At 35.9% G+C, this 17,223-nt stretch overlaps 1 protein-coding gene across 1 annotated transcript; it reads left to right on the top strand.

Moving 5' to 3' along the window:
• Positions 1-15,623, top strand: TCTN3 (tectonic family member 3; the record flags this gene model as incomplete). The annotated part of the gene is made up of 14 exons (XM_083363548.1): positions 1-244; positions 390-516; positions 1,876-1,997; positions 2,783-2,913; positions 3,191-3,299; positions 5,427-5,545; positions 7,457-7,492; positions 7,873-7,947; positions 8,062-8,187; positions 8,819-8,914; positions 9,987-10,084; positions 10,441-10,606; positions 10,980-11,105; positions 12,299-15,623. 14 exons carry the CDS (start codon positions 1-3, stop codon positions 12,527-12,529), a joined length of 1,806 nt encoding a protein of 601 aa, XP_083219674.1. The 3' UTR covers positions 12,530-15,623.
• Positions 15,624-17,223: the final 1,600 nt, after the last annotated feature.

The raw sequence follows: 17,223 nt of genomic DNA, 5'->3' as shown, positions 1-17,223 counted from the left end.
ATGGCAGCGTGGCGGCTTGTATTCCCATTGCTGCTCTTGCTGTCGGAGTTGTGGTCGAAGACCGAGACTGACAACGTCACTCTAAAAGCAGAAAACTCCACGGATGAAACGTCCCCCACTGGGACGCCCCCCACTGGGACGCCCCCCACTGGGACGCCCCCCAGTGAAACGTCCCTCCCCGGGACCTCCCCCAGCGGGACCTCTCCCAGCAGGACTCCCCACATGCGGACAGAAGAAAGTGCTGGTGAGTTGGGAGAAGTCTGAGCATGTACCCCTCTTTCCTTTGAAGCGAATTATCCTCTTTATCGACTTCTTTGTTTTGATTTTTTTGCTTTCTTTTTAAAATCTTTGCTCATGCTGCTGCTTTCCCCCCACGAATGTTTTCCCAGACTGCCCCTGTGATCTGCATCCAGGCTTCTGCGACATCGATTGCTGTTGTGATTCACACTGTGGTTCAGAATGCAACCTTGGTGGCCCTGGGTGTCCCTTCTCTTTCTGCCTTCCAGGCAGTACCAGGTGAATATTTATTTTTATTTATTTTTATTTTTATTACATTTATATCCCGCCCTTCTCCGAAGACTCAGGGCGGCTTACAAGCTTAGCAGTAGCCTTCATTCTATGTATATGCCTGCTTGTTAGGGCTTTCACACACACCCCAATATATGGAGATTTTATTTAATATGGAGATTTTATTTAAGTTTCTAGACATCCTATCCAGACTGGAAACCTCAACTGGTCCCGAAGGCAATGGCATCGACAGTGATGGGCATGCCTCAGTATATCTGTGCGACATCTATGCTTTATGAGCTGCACTGATGCTTCTGGGTGAGATTCAAGGTGCTGATCATCACCTATAAAGCTGCACATGGCATAGGACCAGGTTATTTGAGAGATCTCCTGTTTCCTGTGATTTCTACTTGGCCAGAATGTGCCAGCAGAGTTAGCACCTTCCTGATTTCTTTGATTAAACAGTAGTATCTATTGGACTCAGGAAGTGGGCCCTTTTTGTGACAGCATTCGCCTCGCAGAATGAAATCGCCCTAAAATCCATGTGTTGTTGTTGTTAGTTGTGAAGTCATGTCTGACCCATCGCGACCCCATGGACAACGTTCCTCCAGACCTTCTTGTCCTCTACCATCTTCTGGAGTCCCTTTAAGTTCGCACCTGCTGCTTCAGTGACTCCATCCAGCCACCTCATTCTCTGTCGTCCCCTTCTTCTCTTGCCCTCAACCTTTCCCAGCATTAGGCTCTTCTCCAGTGAGTCCTTCCTTCTCATTAGGTGGCCAAAGTATTTGAGTTTCAACTTCAGGATCTGGCCTTCTAAAGAGCAGTTAGGGTTGATCTTCTCTAGGACTGACCAGTTTGAATGCCTTGCAGTCCAAGGGACTTGCAGGAGTCTTTTCCAGCACCATAGTTCAAAGGCCTCAATTCTTTGGCGCTCCATGTGACTCCCATTCCATTGGCATTCTGTAAAATCTGAAGGACTGGCTGTTTTTTCAGGCGGAGGGTTAATATGAATGGAAAATCATATTACATGTCTTTTTGTACAGAATGAGTGGATGCCTATTTGTTCTGTATTGTTTCTATTGTGTATTGTCAGCTGCTCAGAATTGGGCAGTACTTAAATTGAAATAAATAATTGTATCTAGAAAATATATCGGAAGGATATTTTTGTGATTGTAAAAAAAAGCACAATTTTGGAATCAGAGATGCAGCTTTTAAACTGCTTTTAATGTTAAGTTTTATTGTGTACCAAAAAACTAACTTGAATTTAGCTGTATGGTTTGAAAGCCATTATTTGGTATATATTGTTAATTTGAGTTTGTGTAAACAATGTTCTTTAAGATAGTTTTCTGTATCTATGTTTTCCCTTAGAGCTGTGAGTCGGGTGTGCTTGGAAAAGTCCCTGATTTTCCGAAATAATACTCCTTTCCATACTGAAATCCGTCCAGCTCCTGATGGATGTATATTACTCTTCTGTGTACAGTTAAATGATTGTAAGTTTGGCCTTTTGTCTACAACTATACACTTTGATTGAAGCTATTCTCTGAATCTAATTTTAGGAATAGAAATACAAATCATAATTAATGCTTATTTTCTGAAGATTAAAGGACTATGTAGTGGATTTTGTTTAATTCTGAAACCTTGTGAAATAGGTGCATTTTTCATTTGTTATTATAGTATCAATTTTTCTAAGCACTTTCCTTTTCTCTCTATTTTTCTGATAGTAAAATGATGTTTAACTCTTAGAATTCTATCTTCTTTCTTAAAAATATTAGAAGTATTAGAAGAACAGTATTAGAAGATCTTAATTTAAATGTATGAATAGTGTATTATTATAGTACATGTAGTCCTCAACTTATGACCACAGTTGAACCCAAAATTTATATTGCTAAGTGAGAAATTTGACTCTGCCACATAAATAAAGCCAATTTGTCTGTTACAAGACCCTATTTTGTTACTGTGTAGATTTGTGTTAAAGGGCAAGTGATCTTTGATTTGAAAAATACAATCAACTTGAACCTTATTCCCCAAATATCTTCCATTATTCCATTTTTGCATAGATCTAAACCAGTGAGATGAACAACTAAATTGACAGAATAGGTATATACAAGCTCTCTGACAAAAACAGGAAAGAACTTTTAAAAAGTACTAGGTCTTATAGCCCAGATTAAAAAAAGATAAAGAGACGGAATAACATTTATTACATTTGAAATATGGGATGCCATTTTAACACTCTGATGTTATTGTTGTCCTTCCTCTTCCCATATTTTATTTTTAGCCACACTGAACTATTTACAAGTGCCACAGATGGTGACAAAAGTAAATTTTCCAATACTTTCAGCACAATATGGAAGGTCATCTTTCATCCTTCCAGAACAAGTTTGGTCTTCTTCATCTGCCTTTTATCAAGTGAGTTGGTTCTTGGCTATTTTTTTTAAAGATTTTTTAGTAGTGAGAAAATGTGAAGCAGACCAGATTTAGATGTTTGTAATTTTAGCCTTCTTCCTTATCTCCGCAAGGTAAGACTTGCCTAGTAGCTTGCAATGTAAGATTATTTAAACATTCAATGATGTGAAATAGATGAAAAATGTTGACTTTTTAAAAAATCAAGTTGATGCTTAATTTCTTTTTCTGTATGGGCTATTTTAGGAATTAGGCTTTTTTACCTCTTCTGTTTCCATTTCAGGTGGGGGATCCAATTCAGATTTATTATGCTGCATCATCTACACTAAGTGTGCTTAAACAACCTGTGGGCATTGGAACCAGTCAGATTTGCACTGATGAGAATCCTGCTGGTGAGCACTGAGATTTTAGCAAAGTTCTAACAATGGTTCACCAAGTTTATTGGATTTAGTAACTCATTACAGGTAGCCTTGGTGGAGCAGTGGGCTAATGCCTCCTTAAGTAACACCAGCTGCCTGCAATTAGTGCAGGTTCGCATCCCACCAGGCTCAAGGTTGACTCAGCCTTCCATCCTTCCGAGGTAGGTAAAATGAGGACCCAGATTGTTGGGGGCAATAAGCTGACTTTGTAATAATGCCGCTTGGGGTGTGTATGAAAGCCCTAATAAGCAGGCATATACATAGAATGAAGGCTACTGCTAAGCTTGTAAGCCGCCCTGAGTCTTTGGAGAAGGGCGGGATATAAATGGAATTAAAATAAATAAAATAAAATAAATAGTCCTTGATAAATGACTACTCAATTTAGCTATTGTTCAAAGTTATATTGACACTGAACAAGATTTAATAAATGGTCCTCCTAGCATCCAGTTTGCAATTATTATAATTGCAGCAGTCTGCTGTCATGTGATTACCATTTGTGACCTTCACTGCCAGCTGCTGACAAGCACAGTCAGAAGCCATCATGTTTATGCATCAGACATCATGCTTAACAACTGCAGTTAATGCTCACACCACAACTGCCACAACTGCCAGTGTCAGTTGTCAGCGTAAGTTGGCATGGTCATGTGACATGATGCTTTAGTCTTGCCAGTCTCAATTACTGTTATTAATATCGTTAAGTGAGGACTTCCTGTATTTTTTTTAAAAACCACCATATACTGTAGTGCAGGGGTGTCAAACTCAATTTCATTGAGGGCCGCATCAGCATTGCGGTTGCCCTCAAGGGGCCAGGTGGGTATGGCCTAGGTGGGCGTGGCCTACTGGGTGGGCGTGGCTAGAGTGCATATGGCCTACTGGGTGGGCGTGGCCAGCTCTACATCATTCGCATCAAGGGTGCCTATGGGGGCCTGGGCAGGAGTGGGACAGATCTGAGGGTCTCTGGCAGAAGGAGGGTCTCTGGGCCAGGGCCAAGGCAGTGGGGGCCGTTCCCTCACTGTTTCCAGGATGGCTTTGCGGGCCACATGAAACCACAGGCCGGATCCAGCCCCCAGGCCTTGTGTTTGACATGTCTGCTGTAGTGCTTTTAACATTGCACAATTGATAGCAAAAATGAATACATTATTTGATTCCTGGTAAATGGAGGGTGAGCAAATTTATAAGAGAGAAGACGTGGTAGATGGAACATATTAATCTTAATTGTGAGCCCATGGTTAGGTTCATATAACATATTGAGATACAGCCTAACATTTTTGGAAAGAAATGCTGCATTGCCAGCACTGTACTGATAGGTTGGAAAATTAAATGTTAGTCAGAGCAAAACTCCTGAGTCAACTTTCAAAGACTCTCTAGGGCAGGGGTCCCCAACCCCTGATCCGTGGACTGGTTCCAGGCTGCGGCATGCCAGCAGCCAGGCCGCACAAACAAGTAAAGCCCCATCCACGGGATGCAAGCAGCACACAAAACCATGACCCTTGCAGTCTGCGGAAAAAACTCTCCATGTAACCGGTCCCTGGTGCCCAAAAGGTTGGGGACCTCTGGTCTAGTAGGACATTATTATTTGTCATTCTTAAGTATTACTGATTGTCATTTTAGGAGAGAGACAAGTAGCAACATGGTTCCTAATAGTCTTACATAGAAATACAGCTCAGTTACAAAAAAAACCCAAACCAATTCCAGATGGAATCTCAGATTCTGGAAGAAAAGTAAAAGTTTAGTCAGGCAGAGGCTTTTCCAATAAGATATGCAGTCTGATATACAGATTCTGAAGCTAGATCTTTAAAAGTTTTGATGGTCCTCTTTTTATTGTTGTGATCTTCTATCAGATGACAAAGTAGTCAGAGCCTTTGAAGTAGAAAGCTCAGTCTGAAACTTATAAAAGATGTACTGTACTATTAAGGTGACATTGTCAAATAAGATTCTGGAATTTGACTGTTTATAACTCTGGTTTAAGGCATTTCCACACCCACACACATAGTACATATATACAGTATATACATATATACATATTAAAAAATGTTAACTGCATTTTTGAACTCTTACGTCAACAGTTCCTGTTTGTCTGTCTGTCTTTTACCTTCTTAGGTTTCCTGGAAAGTAAAACTACCAGCTGTATTAGGATCTTTACAGACCTGATGAGCAGTTGTACCTCTGATCCTGCATTGGATGCAGCTTCATATTATCGTAACTTCAGTGTATTACAGGTGTAAAATCTGACCTACCACTAAGCCTATTATTTTGCTGTTGAGGTGTAAACTTGTTTATTATGGTTCGTTGCTCAGTCAGCCAGATGTTTAGACTGGATTTGGCATTTTTATCCACCTATCAAGTCCTTCCCAAAAAATATGGGATAGGCAGCTTCTGATGTTTTATGTTGTTAGAGGTATCTTTATTATTATTACTATGGTTCATCTCACAATTAGATATTCAGACTGGATATGGCATTTTTGCCTGCCTCTTGAGTCCTTCCCAAAGACCTTGGATAGGCAAATGTGGATGTTTGATGGTGTTACAGATATCATTGCAGGATGTAAGCTTTTCCAAGTAAAACTGCCTTTTGCAATTGATTGGTGAATTTATCAGTGCTGATGATGTCCAAGTGGTTATTATTTTATTTATTCATTTAAAATTATTAACTGCCCAACCAGTGGACTCTTATGCATACATATTAGTAAAAGTAAGCCTGTATACTTTTTAAGCATCAAAGAAAGAAGGAGGAGGTGAATTTAGTGACTACTTTCTTTTTTAGAAAATTAGAAATTTTGGGAAATATATTATCTATTGGCCTGTTACTGAGTAATTCAAGTACTATAGACATGTGAGAGTATTACTGTAAAAGACAACTAATATGAAATGCTAGCATTGTAGAAAAAGAGGTAATATAATTAGTTGCAACAAATGTTTCTATTATCAAAAGCACCTGTGAAGTTCTGTGATAACTAAGGGAAGAGTCCCGATTTAGACATGGGACTTCTCTAAAGATAATTATTTCCCTTGTTAAAATCAGGAGCATCTAGGGAGATATCTGTATCAACAGCTTAAGGCAGGTGCTCTACGGGTGAAGTCCTATGAAAACATTGTGGGCAGGCCTCCTGAAGTAGGTTTATGGTTAAATCTTTGAAAGATGTTTTATATTTTATATTTGTGTTCCGATCAGGGGAAAGAATACATAAATACAATAAAAAAATGGAAGCACACATAGGCCTAACATCAAGAATGTCACATCAGTCTAAGCCCCTTCTCCACAGGTGTGTTTTTAGTGGGTAAGATTACATATAAATGGGAGACTTAGAACTTAGATACTAGTGTGTAGGATCAAAACGTATTGTTATTTTGACCATAATTCCTCTATTTTACTTTCTTGGAATTGTTAGGTTTTAATAAAGAAAAACCAAATGTTATTACTCTCAAAATAAATTACATCTTTTTACTTCCTAAACATGGATATTAATTATTATTAATTATTTTATGCAAGTAGAAGACAAGTACAAAGCTCCTGTAAAACTTCTGCTTAGAATTAATTGTTTGTGCATGGCTTATCACAGAATAACCTGAGCCTCAAAGATCACTTGTGGCAAATTCTGGGAATTGGAATATTGTTAGATATATACCCTCATAGAAAAATTTGGCTACAGGTAGTCCTTTACAACCATTTGTTTTAATGATCATTCAAAGTTACAACAGCACTGACGTATGACCATTTTTCACACATATGACCTTTGCAGCATCCCTGTGGCCACATGATCAAAATTTGAATGCTTGGCAACTGGCATGTATTTATGATGGTGGCAGTATCCCGGAGTCATGTGATCACCTTTTGTGAGTTTCTGACAAAGGGGAAGCCAGATTCACTTAACAACCACATGATTCATTTAACAGCTGCAGTGATTTACTTAACAACTACCGTATATTGCTTAGGAGCGGACGTTTGAGGCTCAGTTGTGGTCATAAGTCAAAGACTACCTGTATTCCTAAACAATTCTCCATTCCTACTAAGAGAATGAGATTATGCAGGAAATTAGGCTGTAAAGAAGACCAAGATCTCAGATTTATGAACTGCATGGATTTATGGCAAAATGAGGCATCCATGGTTTGGGTTTTGTTTTCTTTTTCAGGTCCCAGTCAATTTTAGTGATTTCCAGCTCTTCAAGGTAAATTATATTGACTATTTCCATCTTTCCATTTCTAATTTAAGTAAATTGTATCTTGAAATAACATGGAGTTATTTGGCCTAATATGGACTGAGAAATGAAGTGCGGCTCTAGCTATATTTAAGAAATTAAGTTTGGAATGATATTGGATTACTTATGTTGGCCGTGACTTGTTCATTGGGATCAAAGGGTTCAATAGTTCAGAAAGTAATCAAATGGAGTTATTGTGCAAAATTATGTGGAGTAATTTTAGAAATCTTAACATTTTAGAGATTTAGTAGTATTAGAAATTACAAAATGTTATGATTTTAATGCTTATAATTGAATCATGTGAGGTGATTTTTTTAAAAAAATTGAGTATATGTTTTGGTCATTGCCAGGTCCACATTATCCCACATTCGGAGCCTGCAGCTCCTGGGCTGAATGGTAATACATGCCACAATGTTGTTTCTGAGGTATTTAGCTACATCAGCAATTGCTCTTTTCTATAATAGAAAAAGGGGAAAATAAGCTAAACCTTATCCATGAGCATATCTTGTTTTTTACTGATCTGTTTGATATACCTCTAGGTGAATTATGAGATGGAGTTTAATGGGATCCATGGAATCCAAAAGGTTTACGTTCAGTTCAAATTGACCAATATATCAGGAAATCCAGGAGTCACATTACAACAAAGTTTTTCTCTGCATTTTGGGGTTAGTATTTATATCTTCAGATTGGGGCCAAAGTATACAACTAAACTTTCTACTCTACTTAACCCAATGGCAAGAATTTCTGGATTGGTGTTTGTTGTGCATCTTGACAGTTTTGATGCTATCTAAATAAGATAAATGAGCTATAGCACCAATCAAGCTTGTAGGCATGGCTCCATATCAATATCAGAACAATTTCAATTTCTTATCAATTTGGTCAATTAACTTCTCCGATAATTTCTGAGCTGCCCTGTAATCCACTTTTGTGTGGTATTTCAGTTTTTTACTTTTAAAAAAAGTCTTCTTTACTAATAGCATCTTTACAGACACAGCTACAGGCAATGTTCTTTCCACAGTAGGAAAGTTAGTTTGCTATTGCATTTTTTCCAAGATATTTCTCAATTTTCCAGTCTACTCTATTTTCCTGGTACAGGATTCCACAGTAGTGTCCTGAGTACTAAGAAAGTCAATCAGACACTGCCACCTGCTGCACATTTTTAAAGGAGTACTAGATAACAGAAATGTGGGCATACATGGCCCTGACCTGAGAAAGGTCAGGCCCATTTCTTCGGCATACTAAATATAACATTTTCTCCCTACCCCTTTTTCCCTGCCATTTTTCTGTTTCTTACAGAGCAGAAGACCTTCTTTGACCAAACGAAGAAGTGGAAATCCTGGCTATATCACAGGAGCACCATTAAGAGCTTTATATAATGGAATCCAGCAACATGTATGCTTTTTTGTTCTATATTAAGTTATGTTTGCCAATGGATGTATGGGTATAAGCTTTAGATAATTGTCCATTGGAAAGCTTTTATTATTCAAGAGCATAATACAGAGAAGTCTCCTGTTCCAATAGTTCTTGAAATTAATACACAGTTATATGCAAATAACACCTTTTGGAACCAAGTTAAGAAACTATATCCCATTTTTACTCACAACCATTAGTAAGAGTGCAGTATTACCACTTACCTGTCATTTATTTATTTAGTTTTAGATAATAGCAAACTCTGTGAGTGCAGTTCCATACTTTTTTTGTTTTTCTTTCCATTCCTTTCTTTTTTCCAGGGTGGGGGAGTTCTATATCTTTGGTTTTTTATTCTTTGATATCTATTTCACAATTTTTAGAAACTTTTTAAACCCATCAACAAGAAATTGTGTATCTCTATTATAAAGTCAAGAGAGAAGTAGGAATGTAGGATGTGTTTACTCTTAATTTTATGATAGTATACGAAATGTGTATTTGATATATCTGTATATATACCATTTTCCATAGATGTATCCAAGTTATTTATCACAGTAAGTCAACAGATTATGACATTTAAAGACCTGAATTGATCGTGGTGTAAATGTTTAAAAATGGAATTCACTTGAAATATTCTCAGTTGGCAGTTTTGTAATCCTGGGGACTGGAATGAGGGAAATCATACACTGATAGATCAATTAGCAATAATTTGACGTTTCAGTTAGAATAAAAATACATGCAAAATACATGTAGTAGCTTCATAGGAAAACACATTGTAGTGCAATACAAATATTACTATAAAACTTTTCTAAATGTGGATTTGCCAGAAGAATAATGAAATCTTCATAAGGAAGAAGTTTACTGCTTGACCTAAACTAGCAAGGCATTGAATTCATTTTTAAAGCTTAAGCAGCCTGTTTTACTATTCAAAATCTGTTCATGCCATGGTTTTACAAATAATAGATAAAAGTTTTGTGCGATACCAGTATCAGTCTATAATTTGTTTTTGTGGCTCCAGTATATTCTCGCTTAGTTTCATATCACTCCCTTTCCTCAGGTAACCATTTTACAAAACCAAGCTAATGGCCAGTGCTCAGCAGCTGAGAGATTTACAGTACAATTTGGGGAGAATATAAGAATGGGCTGCCAGTTCAGGTAACATTTTATATAGCTTTTTACATTTTTGTTCTTCTAATTCAGATTTCAGATGTATTGTATCTGTTTTGGCAGATGAAATGAAGAATTTTGCTAAATGTTGTTTCCATCACATACTACACGTTCATTGAACATTGAAGGAGTAGTGTATAAATATTTCCACAAAGGATTCCGGATAATTATTTTCTGAGATTCCAGTTCTAAAAGGGCTGGATCTTTGTGTTGTCCTTTCTTTATAACTTACATAATTTTCCCATGCAGCTCTTTCTCACTCTGTAATTTTTATTCTGTTTACTATCGTTTACTATCTTTTTCTGTATTTCATATTTGTGACACATCAGCTTGATCTTTCACAGAATACCCTTCAAACCTGAGGAAAGAAGTTGTAGTGACTTTCAGGAGCTATTTTACCAAGCCTTCGAAGGAGGACTCAGCACAGGGCATTTGGCCATAACTGGCAGTGCTGATCCAGGCCACCCAGAGCAATGGACCAGAGTTTTTACCCAGAGGTGTAAGTTGCAGGTAATGTGAGAAAGAGCATCCAACTCTGCCTACAGTTTCCTAATATACGTTTTGTCACAAGTACTAAAACATAATCTGTCTTATTTTTTCGGCTATGTGGTAGACGTAATTTGTTACAGTCACTGTATATTTGCAGCTTTGTACTCAAAAAGAACTTTTTTCCACTGGACCCAATGTGCCTGCTATACATTGTTTTGTTCTTCCCATGAATGGAGAAATGGAGATGACAGAACATTCTGTATCCCTTTATAGTACTGTGAATTATGCTTTCTAATTGTACGTAAATGTTGCAGTAATTCTGATCTTACTTATGATTATCAACAGGAGGTGTTAGGGTTCCTGTTAGCTAAATTTTGGTATCTTTTTTTTCTAGGCTGGGCATTGTATGATTCCTATTTCCCTGGAGATTCAGGTGATATGGGCTAATGTGGGCCTCTTATCTAATCCACAAGCTCAAGTGTTGGGTGCACGTTATTATTATCTCTGCAGGCCTCTGAAGGTTAGTTTCAGATAATGCTGAATTCAAAAGTCATGCTAAATGATGATTTGTTTAATCTCTGTGGAATAGGTAAAAATAACCTGAATTCACATATTATATTAAGCAAAATGAAAAAAAATTGCATTCTGGCTTAACACGTATGAACTCAGTGTCTTAAGGTTGTTTTCTTAGTTTATTTGGGTAGTTTTGAGCCAATGCAAAACCTAGTTCAAAGCTTCGTGCATAAAGCATAAGGAGATTTGGGTTTGTGTCTTTATGTGCTGGAATATGTAACCAATTTTTTCTCACATTAAGTTCTAGTTAAATTAAGTGATTATCTTGATTTGTTCATAAATTAAGCATTTACACTAATCAGATTATCTAAATTCAGACATAACAGGGAATTCTGGTTTTATGCTTTATTTCATCAAAGGAGGTAAAATGCATGTGTGTGTATGAATTCATGAGTTTCTACAGCTTATAATATATAGAAAATATGGAACACAAAAAGAGCTGAGAACCTGAAGTGCCTATTACATTTTATTTTAAGGAAAGAAAATTATGATGATAATGACAAAGGTTCTAGTATGTACAATAAATATTAAATAAAACTATGCCATCAAATCATTCCGGCAACTGCCTAGACAAGGCTGTTACCAGAATGATTTGAAGGCATAGTTTTATTTAAGATTTAAGTGAATCTGTTCTTTTGGCAGAATGTTATAGTTCTGTAAAAGTCTTATGTAAGCACAGTGCTTTCGTAGGAGGAAAGCAATCTAAAGGCCCTTGGAGATATAAAGTCCTTGGAAGTCAGAAAGTCTAGAATTTAAATGATCTCTAGACTCTGTGGAGTTCCTTTCTGCATTTATTTTTACTTATGTGATGAAGAAAGTAATGATAAGCCTAAAAAGACTTATCATTTTCTGTACCAATTCCTTTGTTCTATCCTGTCTAGCCAAGAGGAAGAATATTCATGACACAAAGTTTCTTTTTATATCCAAATCCTTCAACAAATGGCACAGGTCTTTTCTTAAATGTTCTATTCCTTTTAAGCTGAAAGGAATAAACATTAGTCTTAAATTATAATTAGTTCAATAAGTAATGGAAATTTTTTATCCCACATTTTGTTCCTATCCTTTTCCATACATTCTTTCCTCAAAACACTGGATATAAGATAACAGCTAAATAATGTTGCATACTCTGTTTTCTTTCAGTCTCTGGGTATATATATGAACATGTTGCCTTTGACAAGTACAGTTACCTTCACAGATGTTACCAAATGGCCAGAGTCACCACATGGTCAACCTGACATTTATAGGAAACTTCCATTTGATTTCTTCTTCCCTTTTAAAATGGCATTGAATGATGCTGTGAATGGTTCATGCAACATATTGGACACTTTGCTGATGTCTTTAATGCTTTACGGAATATTCGTGAGCTTCTAATACAGAAAAAGAATAACATTTCATTTAACATGGAATCAAAAATGGTTGCATGATGAGTGATAGAGTGTTTAAGAGAATGGCTAATTTTCTTCCTAAATTCCTAAACGCAACATCTATGTGTCAGATAAGATGCATTTCAACCAGTCTCAAGGTTGCATGGATGGTTCTGCGGACATATAGTACAGCTAATAGTCCATAATGAGTTGATTATATGCATGCTATGCATAAAATTTCATGTTTAGCCCTGACAGCAATTGTTCCATAAGTGTTTGCTGTTTTTGTTTATGGATGGGCTGTGTGTGACAGGCTTTCTATCAGCCTGGATAACGTAAAAGTGGGGGTCCAAAATGATACTGACAGATACTTTTTGAGTTCTGAAACTTCTGAATTTCTGTCTTCTGTGCAACCCCTTGCCTTTCTTCTGCCCAAAGGTGTGTTAGCTTTGAACCAGGCATCTTCAGATTTCAAGTGACAAAAAATTGCTTAATCTTAGTATCTTTTTTCAAGATGAACTATATCGAAAGTATGAAGAATCCTGCAATTTTTAGTATACCTTTTTTCTGTTAGTATGATTGAAATATTTGATAAATTACAATTCAGTAATTAACACAAATACTTAGCTTCATAGCTGTTATATAACAGCTAATATTTTAATTAAACAATGTTTATGCTTCGTTGCTGTGACTGTTTAGAATACTAGTTCTTCGTTCATAAGATGTTCCAGTCTTTCTTAAACGAGTGAACCTAAAACATAATGAAAAAAAACTATACAAGTGCCTTAATGCCAAAATCACTCTTTAAATTGAAGAGATTTAATGAATTTCATTTCATACATACATACATATATATATATATGTATGTATGTATGTATGTATGTATGTATATGTATATGTGTGTATATGTGTGTGTGTATATGTGTATATGTATATGTATGTAAGAACTGGGAATTTAATGACTGTTGTAACCTATGAAGTTTCCATTCTCATGTTTTAATCTTTTAATTATCAATCATAATGTTGTGTAAAGCTATATTTGTAAATATACGCTTTGCAATGGTGCTACATAGTGGATGTGACAAATTATATCATTGATCATTGTAGTTTCACATAGGTTAAAAATTCTAGCATGCTTTTTCCAGTAATTATACTTTGAATTTGCTCAGGCAATTGAACTAATTGAATTTTTATAAATGATTGTTAGCATTTCACAGCCATACGCAATAATAGCCACCCTTTAATATTTTAAACCATAGAGGTCTTTAAATCTTTTGCTACCAAATTACTTTTATGCTAAATCCACATGAATGAATGAATGATCGATCGATTGATCGATCTCCTTGAGAAACAAGGGATATTATCAGGGACTAAATCAGAATGAACTCCTACATTTGATTTGCTTAGCTTTAGGTATTCAGTATTCAGAACAGTAATGGATCCCTGCAGTTCTATAGATCCTTTAAGATAATAAAAAAATAGGTTTGAGCTAATTTCAGAAGAGGAATGAATAAAATAAGCATTTTAAACTGTTACTAGTCTTATCAAAACATGCATATTTAGGAGAATAGATACTGAATTACCTCCCCATATCAAACCTATTTTGATGAAAGAATATACGAATTGGAAAAGATTTCAGAGGTTTAGGGGAAAAGAACTTCATGTTGCATGTACAAAAATATGCTCAAATAAAATTGGATTTATTTTTTTGTATTTTAATTATGTATTCTCATATACATATTATTCAGCTTTTTTACTTGAAAAAGTTCATAATATAGCCATGATATTCAGCTAGAAAGAGAATGCTTTTCAAACCTCCAGCTAACATTTCAGAATCTTTTCTAATCCTACAGTAGACAAATACAATGACCTTTTACCTTGTCAACTCTAAAATAAGGACATTGTATGAAAAATTAGTTTCAGAGTCCAAATAGGAGAGTTAGCAATTTATGACTTTCCAGTGGAATGCAATAAGATAGTGCTTGGCCAAAAGCCTGGCTTCTGTTTTCAAAACACAGAAGGGTTGTAAGTATTGCTGGAATACTTGTTCTCAGCAACTGTGTTCAGACATGTTTGCCTTTTCACAACATGCCCCAAAAAATCACATTACACTTAAATGATGCCCCTATTCTTAACACTACATGCTGTGCTTGCTTTGGCTTAGTCATTGTAATTTGGTGTAATTCATGGGTTTAGCATATTATTCAAATGCAACAGAAATTTATGTAAATCGGCTGCTTTTCCAAATTGTAAGAAACTAAGGCAGTTTCTCTTGAACATCTATGCACCAACTATTTCTTTCATGAAACTTCATTGAGCATATAGTATTATAAATACTATGCATAGTCCGTATCTAATCTCAAACCCCTTTTTTTGGGATGCTTGTGTGAAAGGTTCCACCTTGTTGCAAAGATATTGATGCCTATTTGCATAATCATACTGTATTTCAATTCTTTTCTTCATATAAAATCTTTTCTTAAGTCAAAAAATTGATCAAGGGTGTAGAACATTACTTCATTATTAAAGCTTATAAAGGTTTAACTGTTTTGGATTATATGTGCCTATAAAGGTAAGTTGCTATGAGCTTCCATCAAGGAAAGTAAAAATAAAATGTGTAGCACCATTAGAAAGGTTATAAAATAGGAGATATCTTATTTCAGCATGTATGAATTTTATTCTAAGATGTGGAAGTGAAAAGTGAAATTTCACAATTATGTAAATTGATGGAATTTTGTACTGTTAAAAATTATTTTTTCTACATATATATGTTTTTCCCCTATGTTTTCTTAGGGTGCTCAGTACAGCACCCAGAGTTAGCTCCTTTTCTTGTGTATGGATGTGTATTATGGCTCAAGATTGTATCAGCAAATTACATATCTGATAACATGGCAATGTTACTTTTTTAACATTGCCTAATGAAAGCAATAAAATCTTTATTACAACATTTTCAGTATGTACAAAAAGTGTAAGTTGAATTGGAATTTTAACCTGTATTTTACTAACTGTTTTAGATGTTAGAAACTATTTTTTAAACAATTGGACTGAAATGTCAGTTTAAGATGATTTGATTATCGGGGCTGATGAAAATAATTTGTTAATTGGTCTGCACTTCTGTAAGATTTTAATTAAAGTATTTTTTAAAAAAAACTTTTCTGCCTTTATCATAACTCTCAAAATGATTACTTTTATGTGAAGTCATTCTTTTTTAAGTTAAAAATTAAATTACTAAATTTAAACTGGTGCATTTTGCTAACTTAATAGTAATAATAATAATAATAATAATAATAATAATAATAATAATAATAATAATAAGTTGGAAGGTACCTTGGAGGTCATCTAGTCCAACCCCCTGCTCAGGCAGGAAACCCTATACCATTTCAGGCAAATGGCTGTCCAGTCTCTTCTTAAAAATTTCCAGTGTTGGAGCATTCACCACTTCTGGAGGCAGGTTGTTCCACTGGTTAGTTGTTCTAACTGTCAGGAAGTTTCTCCTTAGTTCTAGGTTGCTTCTCTCCTTGACTAGTTTCCATCCATTGCTGCTTGTCCTGCTTTCAGGTGCTTTGGAGAATAGCTTGACTCCCTCTTCTTTGTGGCAGCCCCTGAGATATTGGAACACTGCTATCATGTCACCCCTCACCCTTCTCTTCATTAAACTACACATACCCAATTCCAGCAACCGCTCCCTATATGTTTTAGCCTCCAGTCCCCCAATCATCTTTGTTGCTCTTCTCTGTATGCTGGTGAGAGTATATACTTCCAGGTATACAATTTTTCCCTAGAACAGTATATTCCTTCCCATCAAAAGGTAGCATTTATAGTAGCAAGAGTCATTTAGCAAAAGTGCAGAAAAGCCATATTGGAATGGTACTGTAAGAGGAAATGATTACAGATTTTATCACTTTCTTCTTTAATTCTGTCATGAATTCAACTCTTAAGAAATCATTTTATCTTTGTATTGCATACTGAATTATTGTTTCCAGGACCAGATTTTCAGGAGCATTTGGCTCATTTGGGGCAAAAGACCCTAGTCATGTTTAATCAGAAATCTTATTTCAAAAGCATTTACTTCTAAATCATTCTTAAGAATGCACCTTAGCTATATTGTTTGTGTGTATCTGAGAACTAGCTATTAAAGGGCCTGTGATTCCCAACTGTAGAATGGATTTCTTTGATTGGGCTTTAGCTCCCTAAGATCATACAACAACAAAGTCCACTTTTGTTGACTTTAGTTGTTTAAGCAGGAGGCCAACTCCCAAATGGGTAACTACTGAGTACAGCATGTTTCCTGACCTGCCCTGTGTCTCAAAATAATCTTGAATGTTGACTTCCCTTTTGTATTAAAGTAAACCAATATTCTGATGGAGCAATAAGATAACATATACTTGGTTTAGACCCAAGTTGTCACTTTGTTTTCTTAATTGTGAGGCAGTTGCTGACCATTCGGTAGTCATTGCATACAATATACTTCCAATCCAGGTAGTTTATATTTAACAGGGACAGTCCCTTCCATTTGTTTTGAAATAACAGATTCCAAATGTGAGCACAGTCTTAGTTTTTTGAAAGTGATAAAGAGGCACTGAATATAGCTTTATATTAAACTGCATGACTTATCTGTGCTGAGCAAAGTGGAACAAGTGAGCAAAACAAAGTTTTTAAATATTGTGACATTCAGATTCAGTTAAATGTTTTTAAAAGGGTTTC

The sequence above is a fragment of the Vipera ursinii genome, assembly GCF_947247035.1.
Source record: "Vipera ursinii genome assembly, chromosome: 5".
In the NCBI taxonomy this organism is placed as follows: domain Eukaryota; kingdom Metazoa; phylum Chordata; class Lepidosauria; order Squamata; family Viperidae; genus Vipera; species Vipera ursinii.
Note: the sequence above shows the minus strand (reverse complement) of the source record. Positions and strands in the feature narration are given on the sequence as shown.